Raw genomic sequence first — 23,435 nt, 5'->3', positions numbered from 1 at the left:
GAAGAGAGAGAACAGCTAGGCTGTGGGCCTGATTAGCAGGACCACAGCCATACTAAAGTCAAAAAAACAGTGAATCACAGCAAAAAGGGGGGTAACTATAGGAAGCAGACCCTACTCTCCTACAGACTTTATAAAACATGCTTGTCCAAAACGTTGATCGACCTACCAGTAGCTTGTGGCCTAGAGTTCCTAAGTACTCAAATGTGCAATTATCTGCTAATGCTGCACTTAAAACACTGTGAGCCCAGTTCTGGCAAGCTGGGAGAGGATTCAGGAGCAGGATTTGTCCCATTTTCTTGTTAAATAAACAAGGGTGCTCTGCTTCCGCTTTTCCCTGAAAATAAATGGCTCATTCGGAAACTACCCTGAAAAAACATATTCGTTCAATGACTTCAGAGAGTCATTGAGAGCATCACTAGATTTACATTTTTCTTCTCTTTCACATTTGTTTTTTTCTTTTCCATTCTTTCTCTTGCTTTCTTTTTTCTCTTTCTTCCCTTTTCTACATTTTTTCTTTCTTTCTTTCACTTTTTCTTTCAATCCTTCTTTTTCACCTCTTTCCCTTCATCTTCACTTCTTTGTTCATTTCTTGCTTTCTCATGTTCTTTCTATTCAGTATTCCTTCTTTCGGTTCCATCACTTCTTTCCTGTCCTTGTCTCTTTCTTTCTGTCCTCTCATTCTTGCTTTCTTTCACTCCCTCTTACTTTCTATACTTGTTTTTGTCTCACCTTCTTTCCTTTCCTTCCCTTCTTTGGTCCATCTTTCTCACTGCTTCATTACTTCTTCCCATCTTTCTTTTCTGTCCCTTTCCTTTGTTTCTTGTCCCTTGCTTCCTGCTCTTTTTCCTTCATCCTTTCCTTCTTTCTTCCTCTTCCTTTCTCCTTCCTTCCTAAATTCATTCTTTCCTTTCATTCATTCCACTATTCCTTCCTCTCCTTCCTTTCTTTCCTTTAACTCCTTTCTTGCTTGCTTCTGCTACTTCTTCCTTCCATTTTCTTATATACATATATCTACTCTTGTCCACCTATTATACAGTAGCTCAGGATGGCTTTTATTTTGTTCATAAAAAGCTTGCATGATTAAAAAGTTTTCAGACTCCTGAAAAAGATGCTCATTTTAAACACTTGCAGACAATTTGAACATTCTTTAAAGTTAACAAATATTAGTAACCAGGAATACAGAATTTCAAAGGAATAGATTTTTTGATAACTAAATATATATAGCTCATTGCATATGATTGTACATTTATTAATCTATTTGCATACATTTGCGGAGAGGTGTTTTTCGAACACTGCATTTTCAGGGCGCGGACCACCACGTTGGGTCGTGTCGATGCCACTGAGGCCAAGCGTGGCGCGCGCTCATTCAGTCATACAGGACCGCTGACGTCAATTCCTGCTGACGTCATTAGTTCGTGGCTTCTCAAAAACTCTTCATAGGACGGTACTAACTCCAGGGTCTGCTGAATTCGGAGGGGCGGCCTGATAAATCACCACGTTCTGTAAGAGGCAAAGACAGCTGGGTATTAGAAAAGAATAATACAAACTAAAACGGTTTCAAAGAGCATGACTGTGAGAGTCATTGGAAATGAGTAGAGGATAAGTGAGCGTGCTTGTGTCCGTGACCGTATAGAGAGGAACAGGCTGAATATAGGAAATGGCGATGCACACTTAGTTGAGGCAGTCACTGCATAAGCAATGCTGTCTCTACAGGACTGTGTTTCAAGTGACTGTTTGGATGAAACCCATAATGGCTGGAGCTATTACTGAACATACGGCAAGAGACTTTTTTGGGGTGGGGGGTCATTCAGAAAACAAATGTTATTCATTGTGTCAACAGTTCAACCTTGTACAGATTTCATTTTTTTCAAATATTCAAGCAATATAGTCCCCAAATGTCAAATTCGTGAGATACATTCATTCTTTTACAAATGCATGCGTTCCTTTCTTTGTTTACCTTGTTAATCCACTTTTTGAACTTCGGTGCTTTTATGCCTTTCCAATTTAATGAGTGCGCAATTAACATAGCATTAAAAACCCTTTTTCTGGTTCACTCCACACTTCCCACACATGAAGAGCTTCCCAATAGAACTCACATTTTGTCCGTGGCTAAATAGTAAATATAAATAAAATAAATATTTCTTGAAAAAATATTGTCCCAGTGGTTGGCAAATAAAACAAGCATTGGCATAGCCAATAGGTCTCTCTTTTTGGAATGTAAGTGTTTTGTAATATAATTTTATTCTGTAGTGAGTTGTATTATGTGAAATTTTATGTGTTATTTATTAATATGTGTTATGTAATTATATGGTTGTGGTAGAGGGGTTCAGAAAAGGGGGTGGTGATGAACAGAGTGTCTGAATTAAGCAGACCACTCTTACCCAGTCCAAAGATCAGGGCTTGATCCATCACCGTTATTTAGCTCACTGCCCCATCCCAGCTCAGAACCTGGCTATATGCAAATTAGTCTGTCCCTGGCCCAGTGCATCATGGGAACAGGGCAGACCAAACTACCAAGCCAATTCTTCACCAGAAAGGAGACAAGCTTCCGGGGACCGGTTTCTGCCATTTCAGGCGTCTTCGGCCCGGCTTGCTTGAATCCTGATGGAGCAGTGAGCAAGGGACTCATGTCTGAGTATACCCTGCCACACCTATAGTGGCCAAAAACGATTCAGAAAAGGGGGTGGTGATTAACAGAGTGTCTGAATTAAGCAGACCACTCTTACCCAGTCCAAAGATCAGGGCTTGATCCATCACCGTTATTTAGCTCACTGCCCCATCCCAGCTCAGAACCTGGCTATATGCAAATTAGTCTGTCCCTGGCCCAGTGCATCATGGGAACAGGGCAGACCAAACTACCAAGCCAATTCTTCACCAGAAAGGAGACAAGCTTCTGGGGACCGGTTTCTGCCATTTCAGGCATCTTCGGCCCGGCTTGCTTGAATCCTGATGGAGCAGTGAGCAAGGGACTCATGTCTGAGTATACCCTGCCACACCTATAGTGGCCAAAAACGATTCAGAAAAGGGGGTGGTGATGAACAGAGTGTCTGAATTAAGCAGACCACTCTTACCCAGTCCAAAGATCAGGGCTTGATCCATCACCGTTATTTAGCTCACTGCCCCATCCCAGCTCAGAACCTGGCTATATGCAAATTAGTCTGTCCCTGGCCCAGTGCATCATGGGAACAGGGCAGACCAAACTACCAAGCCAATTCTTCACCAGAAAGGAGACAAGCTTCCGGGGACCGGTTTCTGCCATTTCAGGCGTCTTCGGCCCGGCTTGCTTGAATCCTGATGGAGCAGTGAGCAAGGGACTCATGTCTGAGTATACCCTGCCACACCTATAGTGGCCAAAAACGATTCAGAAAAGGGGGTGGTGATGAACAGAGTGTCTGAATTAAGCAGACCACTCTTACCCAGTCCAAAGATCAGGGCTTGATCCATCACCGTTATTTAGCTCACTGCCCCATCCCAGCTCAGAACCTGGTAGAGGGGTAGTATAGCTGTGGCAGAGGGTACAAAATACCCACTTAATGAGAAGTAATCAGGTTCCCAGCCAGAGTGCAGCTTTGTGACACACACATTAAAAATAGTCGACGATGCCCTTTGGATCCTTGACCAACGTTTTGCATGCCTAATGATCCTTCCAGAATTCTCAGCCGTATTTGATACAATAGTCATGCATGTGACCCTTGTAAAAATATTCTATATGAGAAAGAAGCTGAGCAGCACTGTCCTGAGTGTCTCATAATATCACCGAATTGCACTGTCCCCATTCAGTCATGAAATCACTTGTGTGAGTTTCAACTTCACAACCTTCGAGTCTTCAAAATCACTTGCCTTTATTTCGTTAAACCTAATATTTAGTTACACATGAATAACATGGGAAAGGGAAACAATTTCAACTTACGCTCCCTCCTTAGAATCAAACTGCAATACCTGTAGTAGATTTAAAAGTAAATATCCAATGATTTGTACTGTTCATGATTCACTACAGAAATTACCTTCAAGCTGAGATTCTAGATGTACACCCAGAACCCTTAAAAATAACCCTCCTTGTCAAAGCTGGGAGAGGATGTGGTCTGAGGGCTAGAGCTGCCGACTTTGGCCCTGGGGTTCGAACCTGGGGGTCGCGTCCACAGCCTGTGATTCTGGGCAAATTGCTTAATATACCCTGCCTGAATGTGTAAGTAACCGGTGCGCGTGTAAAGCGCCCCAATACCTTTGGGTAGAATTTGCGCTATATAAATATACAAAAAAATGTTTTTTAAGCTAGGACAGCTGCCAATACGAGAAAGTTTGCCCACATTTCGCCAATGCTGTTGTCACTGATGCGGTTAACCAAGAATCTTTTGTCAATTTGCTTGCATCACGTACAAAATTCTATTTCTGATAATTCTCTACATTGTACAAAACCTGACCATCCCAAGGAGGCAACATCCTTAAAATATGAGACAATTTGCTTCTACAAACACCAAGATTCAAGAAAACAAAACACACAATCACTGTGGACCAATCCCTCTGTTATCAACTTCTAAAAAAAAATGCATTCTACCACATGGTACTTGTCCGGTTTACATTTCATGCCACTGTGAACATAGAATCTCTATGAGGGTAGTGTGTGCATTATTTTAAGAACTGCGGGTGTAATTGAAAATGAACCTTCAGACAATTTGGGCAGAATGGGTGTAGAATTGGGAAGGGCCCTAGGCCCGCATGGTGGACAGCAGCAATGACGTGCACACGGACACCAGTTAGGGGTAGTGGGAATGGCCACGAGCACGTGCGCTCGGCCCCTTTTATTGGCAGCGTCATGTGACACCATGACGTCTGTGGTGGGTGGGTGTAAAGTGTGATACAACACTCCTGAACACTAGAACGTGTCCCTGCTAGGATGCTACATCCCTCCCATTTTTTAATCGCAAAAACCCACATACAGAAATCAACCTGTGGGAAAAACAAACTGTATCAGGATGCAGTAAAGTGTTCAACTTCCGCTGAGTCCTTTTATTCGCCGCTGCTTGGAATCACAGATGATGTTCAATCTGCTGCGGGGAACATCAGTTCACAGTGGCACCGGTTTGGGGTGCTCGATGGAACCAGTCTATTGACGACTCTGCGACAAAATTGTCCTCACAGTCCTTCTTTTGCTAACTCCCATGGCGACGGGTGCAGTTAGAGTTCTTGTCGTCCGCCGGGGAATGATGCACGATTTCTGGTCTCGGCCTTAGCTTCACTTGTAGTCTGTGTCCTACTTGGCAAAAGGCAGATCCGTTGCAAGGCATCCCTCTCACCAGGATGACCCCTCTCGTCGGTGTTCCCCTGCCACGGGATATCCTTGAGGTCCTCTTTCTCGGATTTGCGCTGGGCTGAATGTGCCACATCAGGTTGTTCCTACGCCACCGTCAGTGGGGGTAGGGAGGAGACGATGTGCCTCACCTCAGATTCCGCAGCCTTGTCCCGAGGTAGCTGTTGGTTTCTGTCTTTGCTTGCGATGTCTTCGCCCTCCCCGGACCTTTTCGGATGGGCGTCGGAGGACCGTCTCTCGTCGCGGGGACTTGTGTCCCGGAGGCCTCTGCCCCTGAGTCACCACGGCTGGCATTTGTCCAGTGTCCGTGTGACCCCAAAGGTGGATGTCACAAACGGTCTCGCTTGCTCCTCTCCGCAGATCCTGGGTGTGCGGAAACATCGTCGATCAGCTGGTCTTCTTTGCCACTGGTGTTCTTCCGGCCTCGTGTTCCTCGCACCGTTGTCCTGGCACTTGTCGCCTTCCTTCTCTTCGGGAGTGTGAGTGGTCTTCCTGCACTCCTCTCTCTTTCCTTGGTTGGTTCACTGTGGGGACGTTGCTTCGCACTGACTTCTCCTTCCACTCTTAACTGTGGCAACAGGCCACATGGATATACTTCCTTCCTTTTCACGGTGGCAAACGTGCCACTCAGATCTCTCCTTTTCTTCCTTCCTTTTCACAGTGGCAGACGTGCCACTCGGATCTCTCCTTTTCTTCCTTCCTTTTCGCGGTGGCAGACGTGCCACTCGGATCTCTCCTTTTCTTCCTCCCTTTTCGCGGTGGCAGACGTGCCACTCGGATCTCTCCTTTTCTTCCTCCTGCATCGCGACATCACTTGGACCGATCTTGTGTCTTCTCTCCTGACCTGGGTCCTCCATGCAGTGCGCGCACTCTGCATGTGTACCCCTGGTCTTGTCCCCGTCGGGAACACTTTCTCCTTCTTCCTCAGCAGCCAGAGTTGGTGTCGCAAACTTTCTTTTCTTGATGCTTTTTCTTGATGCTTGTTGGCGACGTTCGTGGGTCCACGTCCGTAGACCTTTTCATGGTTGAACGTCCTGGACCGTTTGGCGGTCCACTTCTGCCAATGCCTGGCAGGTTGCCTTCGGTCGTCCTGTCGGACTTTGCGCTACAACAGTTTTGGGGACCCGTCGTGGGTCAGCACTTGATGGGCGATCATGATGCGGATCGGCTCCTGGGAGACGCCACGTTGTGTGGTCGTTCGCGATAATTGTTCTGCGCGGTGGCGCTGCTTGCGCTCTTCTTTCTGCTTGCGGTGGCTGTGCGTCGCCACGTGGCTCGTTGATTGCGCACTTACTGTTCAGGGTTCTGGGACGCCTGTTGCGTGACGTTGGGTACTTGCTGCTTTGGCTGTCGTCAGGTACTTGATGCTTTGGACCGTTGGCGGGAGTAGTTGATGCTGCGGTGAGCACCTGTGGCCACAAGGCGTCGCTGCTCTCTCCGTCCTTTGATCGCGGCAGTCGTTTCCCTGGACGTTCTTCCAGTGCTTGGCAGTCGTTTCCTCCAGACGTCAGTCAGTGCTTGGATGCCTAGTGAGGCGTTCGCGCCTCTTCCCACGTCGCGTTGGAAGTGGCAGCCGCTGACTCCTTGCTGGCGTGTGTGGGTGTCACCTGCGCTGTTGCGCACTTACTTGCTGCGTGAGGTTGGATGTTTTCGTTGGGGCGTTACTCAGTCTGTTGCCCCTTTGCTGCTGCTGATTGAGCTTGTGTTGTGCAATGCTTGTTTTGTCCTTATGGATGCAGGTGCACTTTTGGCTTTTGGCAACTGGGTGGCAGTGTTGCTGGATTTGGTAGCAGCCTGTCTTGTTTCTCTTGTCTTCCCCTGACGTGCACTCTACTGTCTTTCTCTCAGTGCACAGGGGGCTGGAGCTGCTGGGAACAGGACTTCAAGCTATCTTCCTGGTGAGTCCGGTTCCTGTATTCGTTTACCTTTGGGGGCAGGAGGGCATGGCCGCTTGCAGGAGTGTCATTGTTCCTGGGAGGCAGGAGGGTCTGTGCGTGGCAGCCAGTGTCCTTGGGCACAGTTATAGTTGATTTCAGCAGTGCTGGCCGCTTATAGGCGTTTCATTATTCTGGCAGGTGGGGGCATATTTGTGTCAGCGCCAGCGGCGTTCAGCTCCACTTTTCGCTCACAGCCCACCCCCGCAGCTCCTCATTGCTCACGCTGCGCGGGGTGGGGAAAAGTCGACATTGCCCTCGGAGCCTACTAGCTCTGTTCTGAAGCTGTCCTGCTGCCCTCCGGGGGCTTGGGAGAGGGGCTGATGATTGCGGCAGTGTTGTGTGTCACTGTGCGGGGTGAGCACCCGCTTGTGGGGACATTGAGGTGTTGATGCTTTCCTCAGGTGAGGGGGGAGCGCGTCGCTCCTGTCACGCTTCCCTGGGCGGGGGCGCCCGAGGCAGGCCGCAGGTGAGCTCCGCCGGCACTGCTCATTACAGCGCTGGTGATCCTCCGGCCCGGCAGGTCCCGCTCTCTGGTCTCCCGCCGCAGCAGCTTCTACTTGCACACGCTGCGCGGCGGAGACCTGCCACGGACGTCGCAGGCCGCGGGTAGGCTCCGTTGGCTCTGCAGTGTCTTTCCTCGCGGGGGTGCCGTCGGCAGGCCGCGGGTGGGCTCCGCTGGCACGGCTTGTTCTTTCTTTGTTGGGGGGGGACTACCGGCGGGCCGTGGGTGGGCTCCGCAGGCGCTGCTGAGTCTTCCTTTTGGGGGGGCACTGCCGGCGGGCCGCGGGTTAGCTCCGCTGGGCTGTGGAAAGTCTAGACCACGTTGCGAGGGGGGTGGGGAGGCGGTCAGCTACTCCACTCCCTCCCCCTCGTTGTTTATGATTGTTGCGGGTCCGGCCGCACTTCCCCACGCCGTCATTAGTCTCTGTGCCCCACCGCTTCTAAGCACACACGCGGCGGGGGCAGGGGACGACTCGGGCAGGCCGCGGGTGGGCTCCGCTGGTCCTGCTCATACATTGGCATTGTTCATGGCGGGCACTTCGCCCCTGGAGCTCACCTTCGGCCGGCGGGCCAGATGCTCCGTCGCGGTCGTGGCGGGTGGGCTCCGCCCGGCCCGTGCACCTCTCGGGTGGGGGTTTCAGCCACGCGGCCGTCGCAGGTGGGCACTGGGCGGTCCGCTCGTTCTTGGTGGCACTCGGTGGCGGTCGACGCGGGAGGGCTCCGGTCGGCTTGCTGCGGGGCTCCGACGTGCCCACCGGCTTCTCGGCGCGTTGCGCCTCGCTGCAGGGGATGCCCTTCAGGCGGGCAGCTCTCTTCCCCTTTTTCTTGTAATTGAGCAGTGGGTAGTGGCATGCATGGGCTGCACTACCGGCCTCGTCGCCAGTGTAGAATTGGGAAGGGCCTTAGGCCCGCATGGTGGACAGCAGCAATGACGTGCACACGGACACCAGTTAGGGGTAGTGGGAATGGCCACGAGCACGTGCGCTCGGCCCCTTTTATTGGCAGCGTCATGTGACACCATGACGTCTGTGGTGGGTGGGTGTAAAGTGTGATACAACACTCCTGAACACTAGAACGTGTCCCTGCTAGGACGCTACAATGGGGAGGGAAAGGTTGTGGTATGCAGGTCAAATATAACATTACCCGTTACTGTAAGTGCGATCATCTGTGTGAATGGGGGTGTTTACCTACGGCACATACCCTTCATAATGCACGTGCCGGGCATTCTCTCGCTTGCGCTTAATTCACACACTGCCGCGGTTGCTTCCTGCTCAGACTGTGCATGGAAACAAACCTTTGCAACCAGGTTACATCGCAGAGATGCAAATGTCAAAACTAATCCCCTCCATGGCAACACTAGGCAAATAGTTAAACAGCTACGGTTCAATTGCACATGTTTTTACTGACCTTGTGTCCGCGCTGCCTGCCGAGCCTGGAGGGAGGGGGTGGGGGGTCCTTTATATGGGTACTGTACTTAGGCAGCGCGTCAGGAGGTAAAGTTGTGATCGACACCTTTTGCCTGTTAGCCTGTTGGGAATCTGGAAGAAGGCTGTCAAAAATCTAAGATGGTAAAAAAGGGCCAGTTACAGACCCCCCTCACTGGAGAAATAACCAGCAAGCGATGAGGGGGTCCTTTCTCTGCGCACTTGTCTGAGTTCTGTTTATGCCACTGGTTTAATTTAACCCCTTCCGCCATTTGCAAATATTCATGCGCTGGAGTGCCCAGGGGTCACAGATGGAATATCCACTCTGGGAGGCAATTCGGGTTTCTAGTGCCCGGCTGCACACACACACACAGGAGGCTTTCGCAAAGGTACCTGCTTACCTGACTTGACCAACATGGCTCGGCACGCCCCCGCAGCTCCAGCCGGCACCTTCACCTGATCCCACAGCCGGTGAGACATGGCGAGGCAGACTCCTGGGGCTCGACCGTCCGATCCCGCTGCCGGCTCCTGCAGTACCTAGTACACTCTGCATGTGAGCATAACTTTTGGCAACCTCCGCGAAGCTCTCTCACTCATGCTGAGGGAGAATGCACGTCACGTGACTCTGCGGGCTGTTCAGCAGCTCCTGCCTGTAGAGAGCCAGGCGGGCTCTACTCGACAATGTAGCCACTTTCACGCATCCACTCCACCCCTTAGGGCGGGCTCGCCCGAGGGTATAATAAACCCCGGATCGACCGCTCGTGGTCTTCCCGGCTAATTACAGTACTGGTGTGTGTGTCCAGTTAATTAGGGTCCCACCTCATGACGTTAGGCCCGACACACCCCACCACACTGCCCTTCCCACCCCTCCTGACAGGCACGCTCTGATCTACCGCAGCCAGTCCTTGAGGCTGTTGTGATGGCACCTTGTGCTTTTGTGTGCATGTTCTTCTTCACACCTACTGCTGTACTGATCTGCTGCGGAGAGCGCGGCCGTGAAAGCCAGATCTGCAATTAAAAAAACGTGAGCCTGGCGGGCAGCAGGGGGGAGGGGGCCTGCAAGATTCCCTTGCAGGAGCGTGACCATATGGCTCCACCATATGGTGCCACACGCTCCCGAAAGGAAATCGCCAAGATGTGCACGTGTTGCATTGCTTGCAATGCAACACGTGCACGTTTTTGCCCCCAAAGCTGTGGCGATGGCTACAGGTCTCTCCTAAGCAACGCATGCCAGTTGCATAGGCGAGAACTAAAAATGTGGTCCCATGTACCAGTGTTCTTACATCTGGGACACTGGTTTGATAAGTCAGCTTAAAGTTGGCTCTTCTCAGTGCTTTGTGAATATACCTCGATGCTTTGTTCCATCCAGCTTTCAATACTTGTGAAGGGATCTATCTTTGACTTCCATGTAGTTCATATTTCTTCTACTGTTTTTTCCTCATGATTATTAATTTTAGTAATATTTCTTGTCCATTGACCTATGCTCATAAGTTTTGCTTTGACTCGGTATATAGTCAAGACAATGCTACATGTTTTTTCAATCTCAATATTTAATATTTCTCGTAGTGTTGCAATTATTTTCATATATGAAAACCAGAACCATCCGTGTTGTGTTTGTATTTTGTGGTGTAACGAATCCTATTGCACTAAATTGCCATTCATCAGCGAGTTGCCATTGATTTCCACATCACACTGAAACAAATGGTCTATCACCAAAAAAATCCCAGTGCCATGCAGCTGAAAACTGCACTTTAAAGGAGATTTACACTTCAATGGAAGAGGTGGAAACTATCATTAATGTATAGCTGGAACACAGGGACAAAGCCCCAGACCACCAGGATTTTCAGCCTTGTCGACAAACCTGCATCAATTGTCAAGGCCGGCTTTAGCGCTGGTGGCGCCTGTTGTGACAATCTTTTTTGGCGCCCCTACACCCAATGACTACCTCCGCAGATTCTCTTACTACCACTGGTCAAAAGTGTCCCCCGTCTCTCCAATCATAAGTTATTGCTAAACACAGAGCCCCCTCTGAGGTAAGCGCCCCCTACAAAGGTCAGCGCCCAGTGCACCTGCACTAGTCGCACTGCCCTAAAGCCGGCCCTGATCGGCATCATACTTCAATACTTGGCACTCAAAAACAATCTGTCATATGAATTTAGATATTTATTGCACCGCTGTGCCTGCTGATACGGTCGAGGAAGCTGTGAATGCAAAGGCTCCAGGATAGAAATGAGCCATGGTGAGAAGAGCCACTCCACAAGATGGCTGATGGGAGATAAAATAAGCGCCATATTTATCAAGGATTGTGTTACTTTTGCACTGCGTAACGGGGTTCAAAAACAACGCAACCCATGAGGTGCTATTTATGAAGCCACGCAAGGCCATCTTGCATGGCCCTGAGTGGCTTAATAAATCCAGAACAATGCAACCTAGTGCAAATCACTGCATCGCATTACTCTGCCCCAGGGAGGAGTTCCATGGGTGGTCCGTGGGTATTCCCATGCAAAAAAACATGTTTTTTCAGCATTCCCAGTTTAACCATATGTTGTAAACTGGAAATGTATCAAAACTGCTACGCCTCCCATTTGAGACTTAACGAGGAAAAATAGGCTTGTTTCTCCTCGGTTTTCGTGCATGAGTGCCTGCGTTGATGCTAGGAAGCACATTGTGTGCCAATGCAGGGAAAAAGCAAGAAAGCACCGTACAATGTTAAGTATGGTGCATTCCTTCCCTTTCCCTGTCACGCAGCGCAGCAAAGGGACTTGCTGCACAGCGCTGTGTGATATAAGGGGAGTTTGTGGGGCAGAGTGGTCAGTGGTAAGACTACCGCTGGGGCATATTGGGATGGTCGTGCCGTCCAGTGGCTGCCATTCTGTTTTGGCAACATACCATGGCAGAATTATAGCCCAAACTATATCTAAGGGGTTATGGTGGGCTCCCTGCCATCATTTTAGGTTAAGGTGACCTGGTGGTTGGTGACAGAGAGCATATCTGTGCCGCTGTTCCCTGCTCGCCCATCCCTTTAGCTAGAGTTTCCTGTGGTACAATTTGATGTTTTTTTTTAGATAAGGGCTCCGTTGTTGAGTCAGGTGTGCAGGGGCATAGTTGTGTACGTTGTTGCCTGGAACAGGTGCTAAGGTGCTTCGGTTCATGAAAAGTTTGCCAGGTGTTGGCAAAAGTTGGTTGGCTTTTCCAGTTGGGGAACCATGTGCAAGGGGAGGGGAGGCAGGTAGTTCAAAGTTCAGTTTAGGACATTTGGTTACTTACAGTTTCATACATAATGTCATAGGATGTAGAGGGAATAGAAAGTTGGAAATGTCGAAATGCAATACAGTTAAATGAGTTGGCTGCTTGGTGGGTATGTTGGGGAGGGGACCATAGAGGTTGGGGTGGAGCCAGTACTAGTTCACTGGATGTAAAGCAAGGTTTTAGTTTTGTAAGGCAGATTGCCAGGAAATTGACTGATGTGCACCTGTTTCTGTAAAGCAGCCTTTTCACACAGCAAGTGGTCAGTTTTCTGTGCTGCACCGCTTCCTCCCAGCGGTAAATATGGTTGATAGTGTTGGGAGGTGTGAGAGAAGAACAGAAGTCTGCACTGGGAATTGTTCAGGTGACATGAACTTAAAGGTTGTCCTGCTGTGGCAGTCTGGACAGCACTGAAGGAGAAACAGTGGGCCGCCTGGGATATAGAGTGTTGTGTCTTAGATCTGTCGCATGTGAACAGCACTACGTACGTGCTGTTTCCAAGCTTAATAGGCCTGGACATTGGCCTGCAAAGTCTAAGAGAGAAGATTGGGTAGTGCTGCTACCTAGAGAAATGCATCTGATATTGAGGAGAGACTGCTGAGCAGGCGGTATGTTAAGTACTGTTTGTCATAATTCACTAGGCCTTTCTTGAGGCATGTACTATGTGAAAGCTGCACCGGAAGCTACATCTGTTGCAAAGTGTCACGGCAGTACTGGAAGTATGTTTTTCCTTCAATCATCAATTTAATTACTGTGCGAATTCTTGGCAGGAGGAATATCTCCATGCATAATAACTAATTTCCTTGACTTTTCCAGTATGGCAGATCATTGTATTTTAGTTAGAGAGAGATATAATGCTGGAAAGAGAAGGAAAGTACAGAGCTGGGATGAGAAAGACTATATAGCTGAAAAGAGAAGTGAAAAATTCAGCAAAGGTAAGAAGTAAGGAAAGATGGCAGGAAGAAAGGAAAGGAGGAAGGGTGTGAGTTAGGAAGGAAGAAGAAAGGATCCTTACCACTTCACTGTAGGCCGTCCTGCAGATTGTTTTGCATCCAAAGGCAGAAACGGATACGGAAACACAAAACTGGAGAACGCTAAAGGTGAGCAGAATAAACATGATTCCAGTGGAGACCATCTGCCAATGACAAAATAAATATTAGCTCTGAGGAAGAGGAGAGAGGGCAGAAACAGTCCCACACGCACACCCTTCTTGTCAAGACAATACTATCTTACAATTTAGTGTACCATCCCAAAGTGATCATACACATCCCTCCCTGGAAGGCGCAGACCAACACCACTGTGGAGGGCAATTCCTATGGGGGTATTTCACAAAGAAAGTAGTAAATATGTACTCTTAAAAGTACTTTCTGTTGCAACTTTATAGGCATACTACTGAGAATGCTGGTGAATTCCAAAAAGTAGTAAATCTTCACACATTAATTAGAGTACCTCTAAGGGTGCAGCATTACTGCTTTCTCTGTGAATTGCCCTCCATTCGTTTTTACTACCATTTTCCAAGAATCTGAGAGCCCCCCAGCACTCCCCTGGAGCTTCTTATAGTGCACCCCCCCCCCCTGTGCTGTGTTCTTTTTCCACAAAGCTAAATGATTTTCAGGAAGGTGGAAAAGCACATTGTTTAACACTCATCATCATCCAGTGGAGTCTTGAGAAATCGAAACATGATTAACAAAAATTGTGATTTTGAAATGACAATTTTAAAGGATCAAGATATTTAAGAGTGTCAACCCATTTAATCCTACCAGGCACCGATTCTACATGTTAACTGTTTCTTTAAGTCTATTTTCTCTGGACAGGACTGCACAACATTTCAACAGCCGTAGCTGCATATGCTCAGTGGTTCTCAACTTTGGAGCAGATCTGTGAACCGTTGTTACAGACAAATCAAAAAATGCCTTTTAAACTGAAAGTGCATCTGAACCATACCTAAACGCTGGTGACTGCTATCATGTAATATATATATAGGGAGGATAAAAGGGGTAGTCAAGAAAGTGACTTTCTCCATTTTAACTCCTATATGATTAGTCAAGAAAGTGACTTTCTCCATTTTAACTCCTATATGATTACTATCTCTCCTCTATACAATAATTTGCAATGCATTCGGCCTCGCCTTTGGGACCTTTCATGTATTTAGCTATGCAGCACATTAGCCTGGGTGCTGAAACATCTACTGTTCTTTAACATGGAGGGAAAGTAAGCACCAAACTGGGTGACATGCCAGGTATGGGAACACATGGAGAGAAATATTGCCTTTCATCTGGAAATGGTATAGTTCAAAGCTCTGTTTTCAATATAAAATCAGGGCCTTCGTTGGCATATCACTGAAAATACAAGATTTGAAAAATATATTATTGTCTACCGGTGCTCGTGGAAGCCAATTTCCATGGAGTGGAATCTAGAGAATGCTAAAGTGATTCTGGTATTTTACTGACCTCTGCTGGCCGTTTTCTATCAAGACAGTTAAATAGAGGCAGATGAACAGAAAAAAAAGTCCCTAAGTGGAAGCAGACAAGTCCTAGGGCTGATCTCCAGAGCCCACAAAGTATATACACATATAAGTATATGATAAAGTATATACAAGAGGTCTCGAATGCTCGACCTAATAAAAATGACTGAATGTTTTACATCAAACTTGGCTTGAAGTTATAACTTTACCCAAGGACATGACGTACTTTGGTTTGAAGTAAACCCATTCAGACATTTCCAGAAAATTTGCATTATAAAACTATGTTGGGTGGACTTGATGGGGGTAAAAGTTAGAAGTATCTGGACCAGGTGTTCCCTGACACTTCATAAACTAGGGTTCGCAGACTCCCTCCAGAAAAAAAATTAAAAAAAGAAATTCAAAGATATGAAAGCCACAAAATGCTGTAGGATGAGCAACCCTAATCCTCAGGCCCACATTGGTAGAAGAAAGGTAAAGATTCCCATAAAGTTTGCAAATAAAATACATTATTTTGGTGTCTGGGACCATGGACTACGCCCAGAGCCTATGAATCCCCGACAGGCACAAACTCTTGCCAGACACACACAAATGTCTGCGGACCTGGCGCAGTGTCTGCAAACTAAGATAGTCATGCATCTCTGTTAGTTTCCTTCTGCTGTAGTCAGCAGACCTAATAACTTCATGGACCCATGATGCATTCCTGTTGTAGTCTGAGGACCTAGAAGGTTTGCACACTACAACAGTGGAACCAACTTTGTTCTTGAATTTCATGTTCCTCTATATAGTTGCGCTAACCTTGTGCACAGGATTCAACTGAAGCAAAGTTCTTATCGGTCTTGTATCACTCTGACTAATGACCCCATATACTTAAATATGAGGGACAGTGGTAGAAGAGCAGAAAGGGGAATAGAATAAGAGAGAAAAAAAAGTCTCCCGACTCCACCACTTCTGCCTTATCACTCTGTGGGTTAGTGAGTTCTGTGGAATATTGTGAATCCCTTCAATGCAAAGGGGATATCTTATGTATCTTGTTATTCAGAGAACTAAAGATGACTGCAATTGTGCATTAATATGCCTGAACTCTACCTCTGTGTAACCAACTCTGTATGGATGTGTAATTCCAGGTGAATAACATACAAACAATTTCAAAGAAAGATGGGCACTCCTATTTCTCCCTATGCTTTGGATAACTACCTCAAGCATCATCACTACACACTCTCCTCTGGAAGGCGAGTTATAGGGTCTACTTGGCTTCCCTAGAATTGGAAAGATAACAACATCCTGTTATTCTCTAACCTTAGCAATATTATTTGTTCACTAAAACTGCGGGTCGATCTGCAAATTCGGGGCGAAATTGAAAACAAAAATAAGCACGGTCTCCCACACTTGTGTACATTATAGCCCCTGGGTGGAACAGGTTCCGGGGGCATACAGGTATTGAAAGAAGAAAAGGAGGGGCCAGCATGGAGCCCCTCCTCTGGTGTCTTATTAGCCCCGGGGACCAAATCAAACCCTGCAGACAATCCCTGCACCGCGCAAAATGAAAAGCTGTGCGCAGTGTGGACTTGGTTGCCTATGGGGGGTTTGCTGCAGGTAGCTAAGGCCAGATTTTGACTGTGCGCGGCTGGAGATTGGCTTTCTGTATGGAGATAAAAATATTACTTTATGTAAAAAAAACTAGACATTCACTGAATAAAACAAAGGTTAAAGTGAGGTTATAGTTAGGTGTGATAAAATTATCCTTTTTTTTAAACCTTACAAATTCACTGAAAACAAATAAAGGTTAAACAATTTTATAGTTAGGTAAATATGTCAGTGACAACACTAATGTTTTGAACTAAAAAAAAACACTGAAATTCGCCTGATGACATCTCAAATTACATCATTGATGACATCACTGATGGTCATAAGCAGTGCATGGCTGGGCTACAAGTTATATTTAGCTCTTCTAACTATAACTGGTAGATATCTGTTTTTTTAGTTCAAAATGTTAATGCTGCCACTGACAAATTCACCTAACTATAGCATTCTATAACGTTACCTTAGCCTAATATATATATATATATATATATATATATATACATATATATATATATATATATATATATATATATATATATATATATATTCAGCTCCGAAAAACCCCCTCCCCAGCCAGGGAAGGAAGCGGCCGCACTCTCGTGGAACTTTCAAAAATATTTCATTGCACAAACAGGACGCGTTTCGGCAGACGTGCCTTTTTCCTCTGTGTCAACCTGTGCAACAAGCCTTGCCGCCATTTAAGCTTGCATTTCAAAATTAATTACACATTTTTTTCCTCATGTGAATGCATTGACATGAAAGACAGACAAAATCTTCACTACGACTTTGGCGGCCATTTTAGAGTGGTGTACGTAATACTTAATACCTTAATAAACCATGAGTTCAATCGTGAATTATATCTATATATATATATATATATATATATATATATATATATACAGGAACACATCCTTTCGTGAAAAGAGAGAAGCCACTGCGGGGGATCAAGTCGGAGGAAACTTTATTAAAACATACTCGGCAAATGCTTTTCGGCAAATCCTGCCTTCTTCAGTGCCAGATGAGTATTACCAAGAGGCAGGTCCCTTCTCCCTTTAATTGGTCCTCCTTACCACTGATTGGTTCTACCTTTGCACCATAGTCTCTAGTGAGTAGGTGTGTCTTTGTGTAGTTGGCCCACCGTGTTGCAGCGGACCACAATTCCCAGAATGCCCCTGGATGGTGCTGGTCTAAGTTGGAAACAGGTGTAAATCTGGTAAGGCATCCGGACATTCGGGAGATTAAAAACACTGCCACTGTCCTGAAAAATGTTCAACAAAGGCCTCCTTGGGTCCCCACACCGCATACACCATGCCACCAGGAATCAATTGCACGAGGGACCGTATGACAGTGCACCAGACCCAGTGTGAGGAAAGGTTTCCTCAGCATCGCGTTTCTTTCTTCCCGGATACCAGGTGGGCTCCAGCCATCTGATAGCTCGGAGACAAACAAAGGAGCAGCCGCAGCCGCCCACGCCAGTGGAGATGGAGCCTCTTGAAAATGCGGGGGCTTCTGAAACGCGGCACACACATATATATATATATATATATATACATACATATATATATATATATATTACCTACTGGCGGTCGCCAGTAGGTAGTTATAGTTAGGACCTAGTTTCCTTAGGAAATCCACAACAATCTGTTTGGAATAACTTTGGCGCCGGTAGACGAATCTTCGCGAATTTCTCCAAGAAAATGGCCTGCTCCGCTCCGCTCCTTCCCTGAAAGTTTAGGGGTGATTTGTCAAGTGGGGGCCGAAAAAAAGGGAGGTCCCAAAATGTGTTTTCCCCATGCAATATTCCATAGGGACCTTTAGCCAGGGCTACAGTCCGAAAGGAATTACACCAACTTTGGCAGAGAGGTAGAGTTCGGTTTGCAGATTGTGCTTTTTGTTAAATGGTGTAAATCCGTTCAATAGTTCCTGAGAAAATCAAAGTAAAGTCAATCGATATCTAGAGACGAATTACAGCACGCATACGGAAATCCGTACAATTACGAGCACGAGCTGCATGCTGATTGGATGTCAACTGTCTGTCAACACTCCAAACCAGGAAGTGTTGGCAGCCATCTTGTGCCTCGGTAGCACCGACTCACAAGAAAACAGTAAAACAAAGTTGAAAAATAAGGAAATGGGGTAGGGTAGAAACATGTTGACCCTCTAGGCCTTTTTTTTTTTAAAATAAAAAAAACACGTTGTACGCGTATTGTAATTGTAAGCGGTGGAAAAGGAAAAAAAACTAGAAGTTCATTTTATTCTTGATTAGCTCCCGGGGGGGAGGGAGGGGGGAAATCCCGGGGGACATTTTTTTCTATAATGGGGAGCATGGAAGTGTCCAACAGGAACAACAGAATGAAAAAAAAAAGTAATGTCGAGGACAGCGATGCTCCTGCTTCCTGCGCTTTATCATGTCAATAGACTGTTTCCCATAACACAAAAGTTTATTGCAATAAATGTATAGAATTTTAATTTGAGCAAAATCAGGATGTATTTGTGGGTGTGGACTGTTTGCTGAAAATGCTGGTGCAGCAGTTGATGTGCTTGGTGCAGTAGCAGGTGGGATGCCCTTCAACCTCTGTGTTGCAGCTCGAGCAAAGTTGTTGGGGTGTAAGTTCTTCACGTGTCTCTCCATATTTGCTGTGCTAAAGGAGTATTTTTGAGATGGATCACCCCCTTGAAAGAGTTTGGAAATTTTTACAGGTTACTTTTGGAGCATTAACTTTTTGCACATCTGGAAAAGTAAAAAACTGCCAAATTAGAGCTTCTTTCCTCTTCTTTGGAGGTTCTTAAGAAATGAAATATTCCTCTGAAGAACGGCTGGAAGATGAGTCCATTGCTGTTATTATGGTAAACTTCGTTCTATTTGACAAGATTCTCAGAAGAGATGATTCTTTTTAGAAAGTCAAAGTAGAATTATTAAAATGGGACGGAAGTTTCAACAGTTGTAATAGGAAGTGTTATGAACCAATCAAATCTCTTCTCACATGGCTTTGCTTATGGTTACGCTGTTATTACGGTGCTCTTAGGATGCGAGTACGCATGGCATTTCACCGCGATTGGTGTAATTGCTTTTAAAAGTAATATAGGATTATTGGAACTTAAAAAAAATGTTTTCATAATTATCCTAGATAATGTGTTGTCAGTACGTTCAATAAATACATAAATATATGTTTTTAAACAATTAAAAACATTCGCGTCTTTGCGTACGGGGCGCCGTACATGACGACACATGGAAGCTTGGATGTGACGTATAATGTGAAAGCGTATTCGTAGCATATGCTGAGAATGATTGGCAGTACAAACTATGGTGCGATCACTCTCTCACTGTCAAATCAGAGCACAGGGCGTGCTATGATAATGGTTACAAGTGGTCACTCTTTGGAAATCCGATTCAGCTGTGTGGCTTATCCACGGTATCATAACGTTACTTTTTAGCCCGTTTAAGTTTGGGGTTTGCATGAAATACTATGCTATAGGTAGATATGGATCTTTAGGCAGCGCTTATCTGCATGAAGCTTGGTTATTATCATTTACATATAGGTGCCTGAGGGAGGGAAAAGAAGTCTATGTGAATGGCGAGGATTGCACAATAGCACCAGATCACTCCTTAATTTGTAGACACATGCAATTGCATGGCTCTTCTAATCAAGATGTGCCTAATTTGGTGTGAGTTTTGAAAGGCACTGTGACACCTGCTATCATACCAACGTTGAGTTTACTAGAAACTTGAGTTATTAATTTGAAATAATGCAGATTGTTGTGCAATGTTACCAGGCATCGGTTACATGATTACGGAAACTGAGCGTGTGGTTTGCTATAAAAAAGTTGTGTTTACTCCTCTGCATGGGTAGCTGGATGTTTCCATCTGGCCGTCGATTCCGACCTTGAAAGGAGAGTCAGCCAAATGAGCCGTATAAGAGCGCTATTGTCTCAAAAAGAGGTCGCTCTTACATCTGCTAGAGAAACATTTGTCCTTCATGTAGCAAACACCCGCACAGAAGTGTATGATTTATTAAATACAGACGTGCCTCTGTATTTTGGGGAGTTCATTCAGAGTATCTTTAATGCGTCCTTGACTACGGGGTTACCTTACTTTTTTAAAGTTAGAAGCAGTGGTCTTGTGACTTCTTTTCAAAGTATATTTAGTGTCTTCTCGGCATTTGTGTGCTTTTATTAATTTGTTTACTTCAATATGGATGCACATCCTGCAGCACACGACAATATGTCCCAGTTGTTGCTGCTCCGCAACCGAATGCTTAGTTATTACGGAGCGCTGCCTCTGGCAACATTGAGTGCAACTTAAGGATTATCATTTCGATTTTCCTTTTTCACATGCGTTCAACCTGTCTTCCATTGCCTGAGCTGCGATTTCGACTGGGCTCTGGATTTGTGTCTCTGCATTACGATGTCTCCCAACGCAGATTATGACCAGCTGATGAGCCCCTTAGTGGTTCATGACTTGCTCTGTTCTGGCGGCGGGATTATGGCCTTAGCAGCGATACATGGAATAATGGGACGTTGGAATGATTTTGCAGCGGCGCATGACTTCTTGGCACGCAGTTACATTGAAGATGACCCGAGTTTTCCTCCGATGGTGATAGAGGCTCCGGTCGTTGAGGAACATGTATGTTCATTCTCACTACTGGATGGCTGAAATGCTTTCAGATGAGAACAATGACTTCCTCTTGGAGGCTGTTGCTACATACTGTGCTTATACGCTGTTGGATTAAGACTCTTTGATTTTTCTACCTATTCTTTATTATTTAGTTACTGTTTCCTATCAAACAGCGAATAATTTTTTAGGCAAATTTGAACTTGACTCTGCTTTTCAGGCTTGAACTCTGCGTTCCTAGTTCGCCCATGTTTATATCACGTGGTTCTATCGAGGGAGGGTGTCGTGGGCTGAGCCTTGCACTCACACAGTGTTAAGTTAGCATGGGCTCATTAGAAGGTTAAAAGTCATTTTTGCTTTCCTGCTCTGCTTTGCACAGGACACGCAATTGTGATATTGTTTAGAGAAGGTAGAGTATTTTGTTTCACATGAGAATAATTAGTTATGCTACATTCTAGACTGCCTCGCTAATTTAGTGTGTATAGTGAGAGCATGGAACATCAAGGTTATCTTGGATACTGTGTCTGTTATTCGGAATGATCCTCGCACATTCAACCTATAACATATGCAGCTGTGGCCACGTCTGATACTGCCGCATTCAATAATGTATTGTGGAGGCATAATTAGACACAGTTGGAGAACATTGGTATCCTGACAGTTTGTGCAGAACTCAATGTGATCCACTACTGGTGAGTACCAGAGGTATGGGGCTGTCCATGTAATCCTATGAGACCTTCTGTAGTTATAAACTAACCTGGTAGGTAGGGAGGGTGAAATGTAGCTATATTTTAAACCTGTTTCCCGTTAGCCATATAAGATGCTTTCTCCCTTTGTATTTTATGGAATAGTAACAATGCTGACAACCTTGTTTCTGATAATATGTTTGGTTGTATTATCCAAGGTACTGTGCATGAGATTACGGCGTTAGAAATAAACATTTCAAACTTGCACGTGTCTTTATTTACTCCTTGTTTTGGACTGGTGTAAGACTATAATGAAAGAGTGCTCTTTTTATCTACCTTACTTGAGGTAATCTAAGTCACATGTTCTGGGTTGACTAGTCATTGGTGTTTTTGCTATAGGACGAAGAACCAATGAGTCACTGATTGCTAGTCTGGTAGGGGGTTTGAGTACTAAGGTGGGTTTGGGTACACCGTAATTCATTGAGGTCCTAAGTCTTTATGCACAGTTCAGTGTAGGAGCAGAATTCCTGCAACAGTAGTTACAACAAAAAGGCTCGATAAAAGGCCTTGAGTTTGAATCAGAATATGAAATTGAAGAATAATTGATAACCCCAGCCAAGACAGGGAGCAAGTGTGCAAATGTACAATGTCTTCGGCTGGGGTACTTGTTACAATAAAAATGTTCGATAAAGGCCTGCACCTTGAATAGGAATATGAAATAGAAGAATAGTTGGTAATCGCAGCTAAGGTATGCAGCAAGTAGTTGTGTGTATGTGTGGAAGATGAAAAAGGTGAAAAATAAGAAAGGCTGGAGACACACAAACTACCCACTGCCTTGTCAGTGAAGAGAATCTTTGGATTTCCAGCTCATTACACAGATAGGAAATTGGATTCCGCAGTGGGAGCAAGAGAAACGAGTAGCACATCTAAGGAAGCAAGCTAGTGCATGAAGTACACATAGTGTGCGGTAGTAAGTACGCAAGAAAGGATGGAAGTGTGCAAATTACCCACTGCTATTGATGGGTAGTAGTTACGCAGAAGGCTGAATAAAGGGCCTGCCCTTTGAATTTGAATTAAAGAAGAATAATTGATAAGCCCAGCCAAGAAAGGCAGTACGTAGGTGTGTGTATTTGTGGATGGTGTGTCGATTGAGCGGAAAATGAATAAGGTGAAAAATAAGAGACTGCAGAGATGCAAACTTTCCATTTGTGTTTAGTTTTCCAGTGTATGTATGTGTATATATATATATATATATATATATATATATATATATATATATATATATATATATATATATATATATATCCAAGCAATTCCTCAAACCTCCACACACCGTGGCGAAAGAAGGAGACGGACCCCACGGCTTCAGGCAAGATGTTTTTTTATTTGAAACCCTTCAAGCGACGCGCTTCGAGTAGCAAGTACTCTTGATCACACCAATATATATATATATATATATATATATATATATATATCAAAACAAAACCCTTTCAGGCATAGAGTGACGCATAAATTATGCAAAAAAGAAGGAGAACTCTGGGTAGGTCTCAGTTTAGGTGGAAAGCAGCTCCTGTTAGAGCACTCTCAACACCAGCGACACTCTAGATCTGCTCACCTCAAATGTCTTTTTCTATCAAAGTTTTTAAGCATAGGATTAGACAGTGCTATCCATGCCGAGA

General features: G+C 45.6%; 1 protein-coding gene across 4 annotated transcripts in view; it reads right to left on the bottom strand.

Moving 5' to 3' along the window:
- Positions 1 to 248: 248 nt before the first annotated feature.
- Positions 249 to 23,435, bottom strand: part of LOC144766889 (membrane-spanning 4-domains subfamily A member 4D-like) — a 724,286-nt gene continuing 701,099 nt past the window's right edge. For all 4 annotated transcript variants that reach the window (XM_078650596.1, XM_078650598.1, XM_078650599.1 and 1 more), the window contains 2 exons: positions 13,432 to 13,551; positions 249 to 1,500 (listed from right to left, as the gene is read on the bottom strand). In XM_078650596.1, coding sequence (XP_078506722.1) covers positions 1,435 to 1,500; positions 13,432 to 13,551 — 186 coding nt within the window. In that variant the 3' untranslated portion in view covers positions 249 to 1,434. The remainder of the gene's footprint in view (positions 1,501 to 13,431; positions 13,552 to 23,435) is intronic.

This window comes from Lissotriton helveticus, chromosome 7 (assembly GCF_964261635.1).
Source record: "Lissotriton helveticus chromosome 7, aLisHel1.1, whole genome shotgun sequence".
NCBI classification, from domain to species: domain Eukaryota; kingdom Metazoa; phylum Chordata; class Amphibia; order Caudata; family Salamandridae; genus Lissotriton; species Lissotriton helveticus.
Note: the sequence above shows the minus strand (reverse complement) of the source record. Positions and strands in the feature narration are given on the sequence as shown.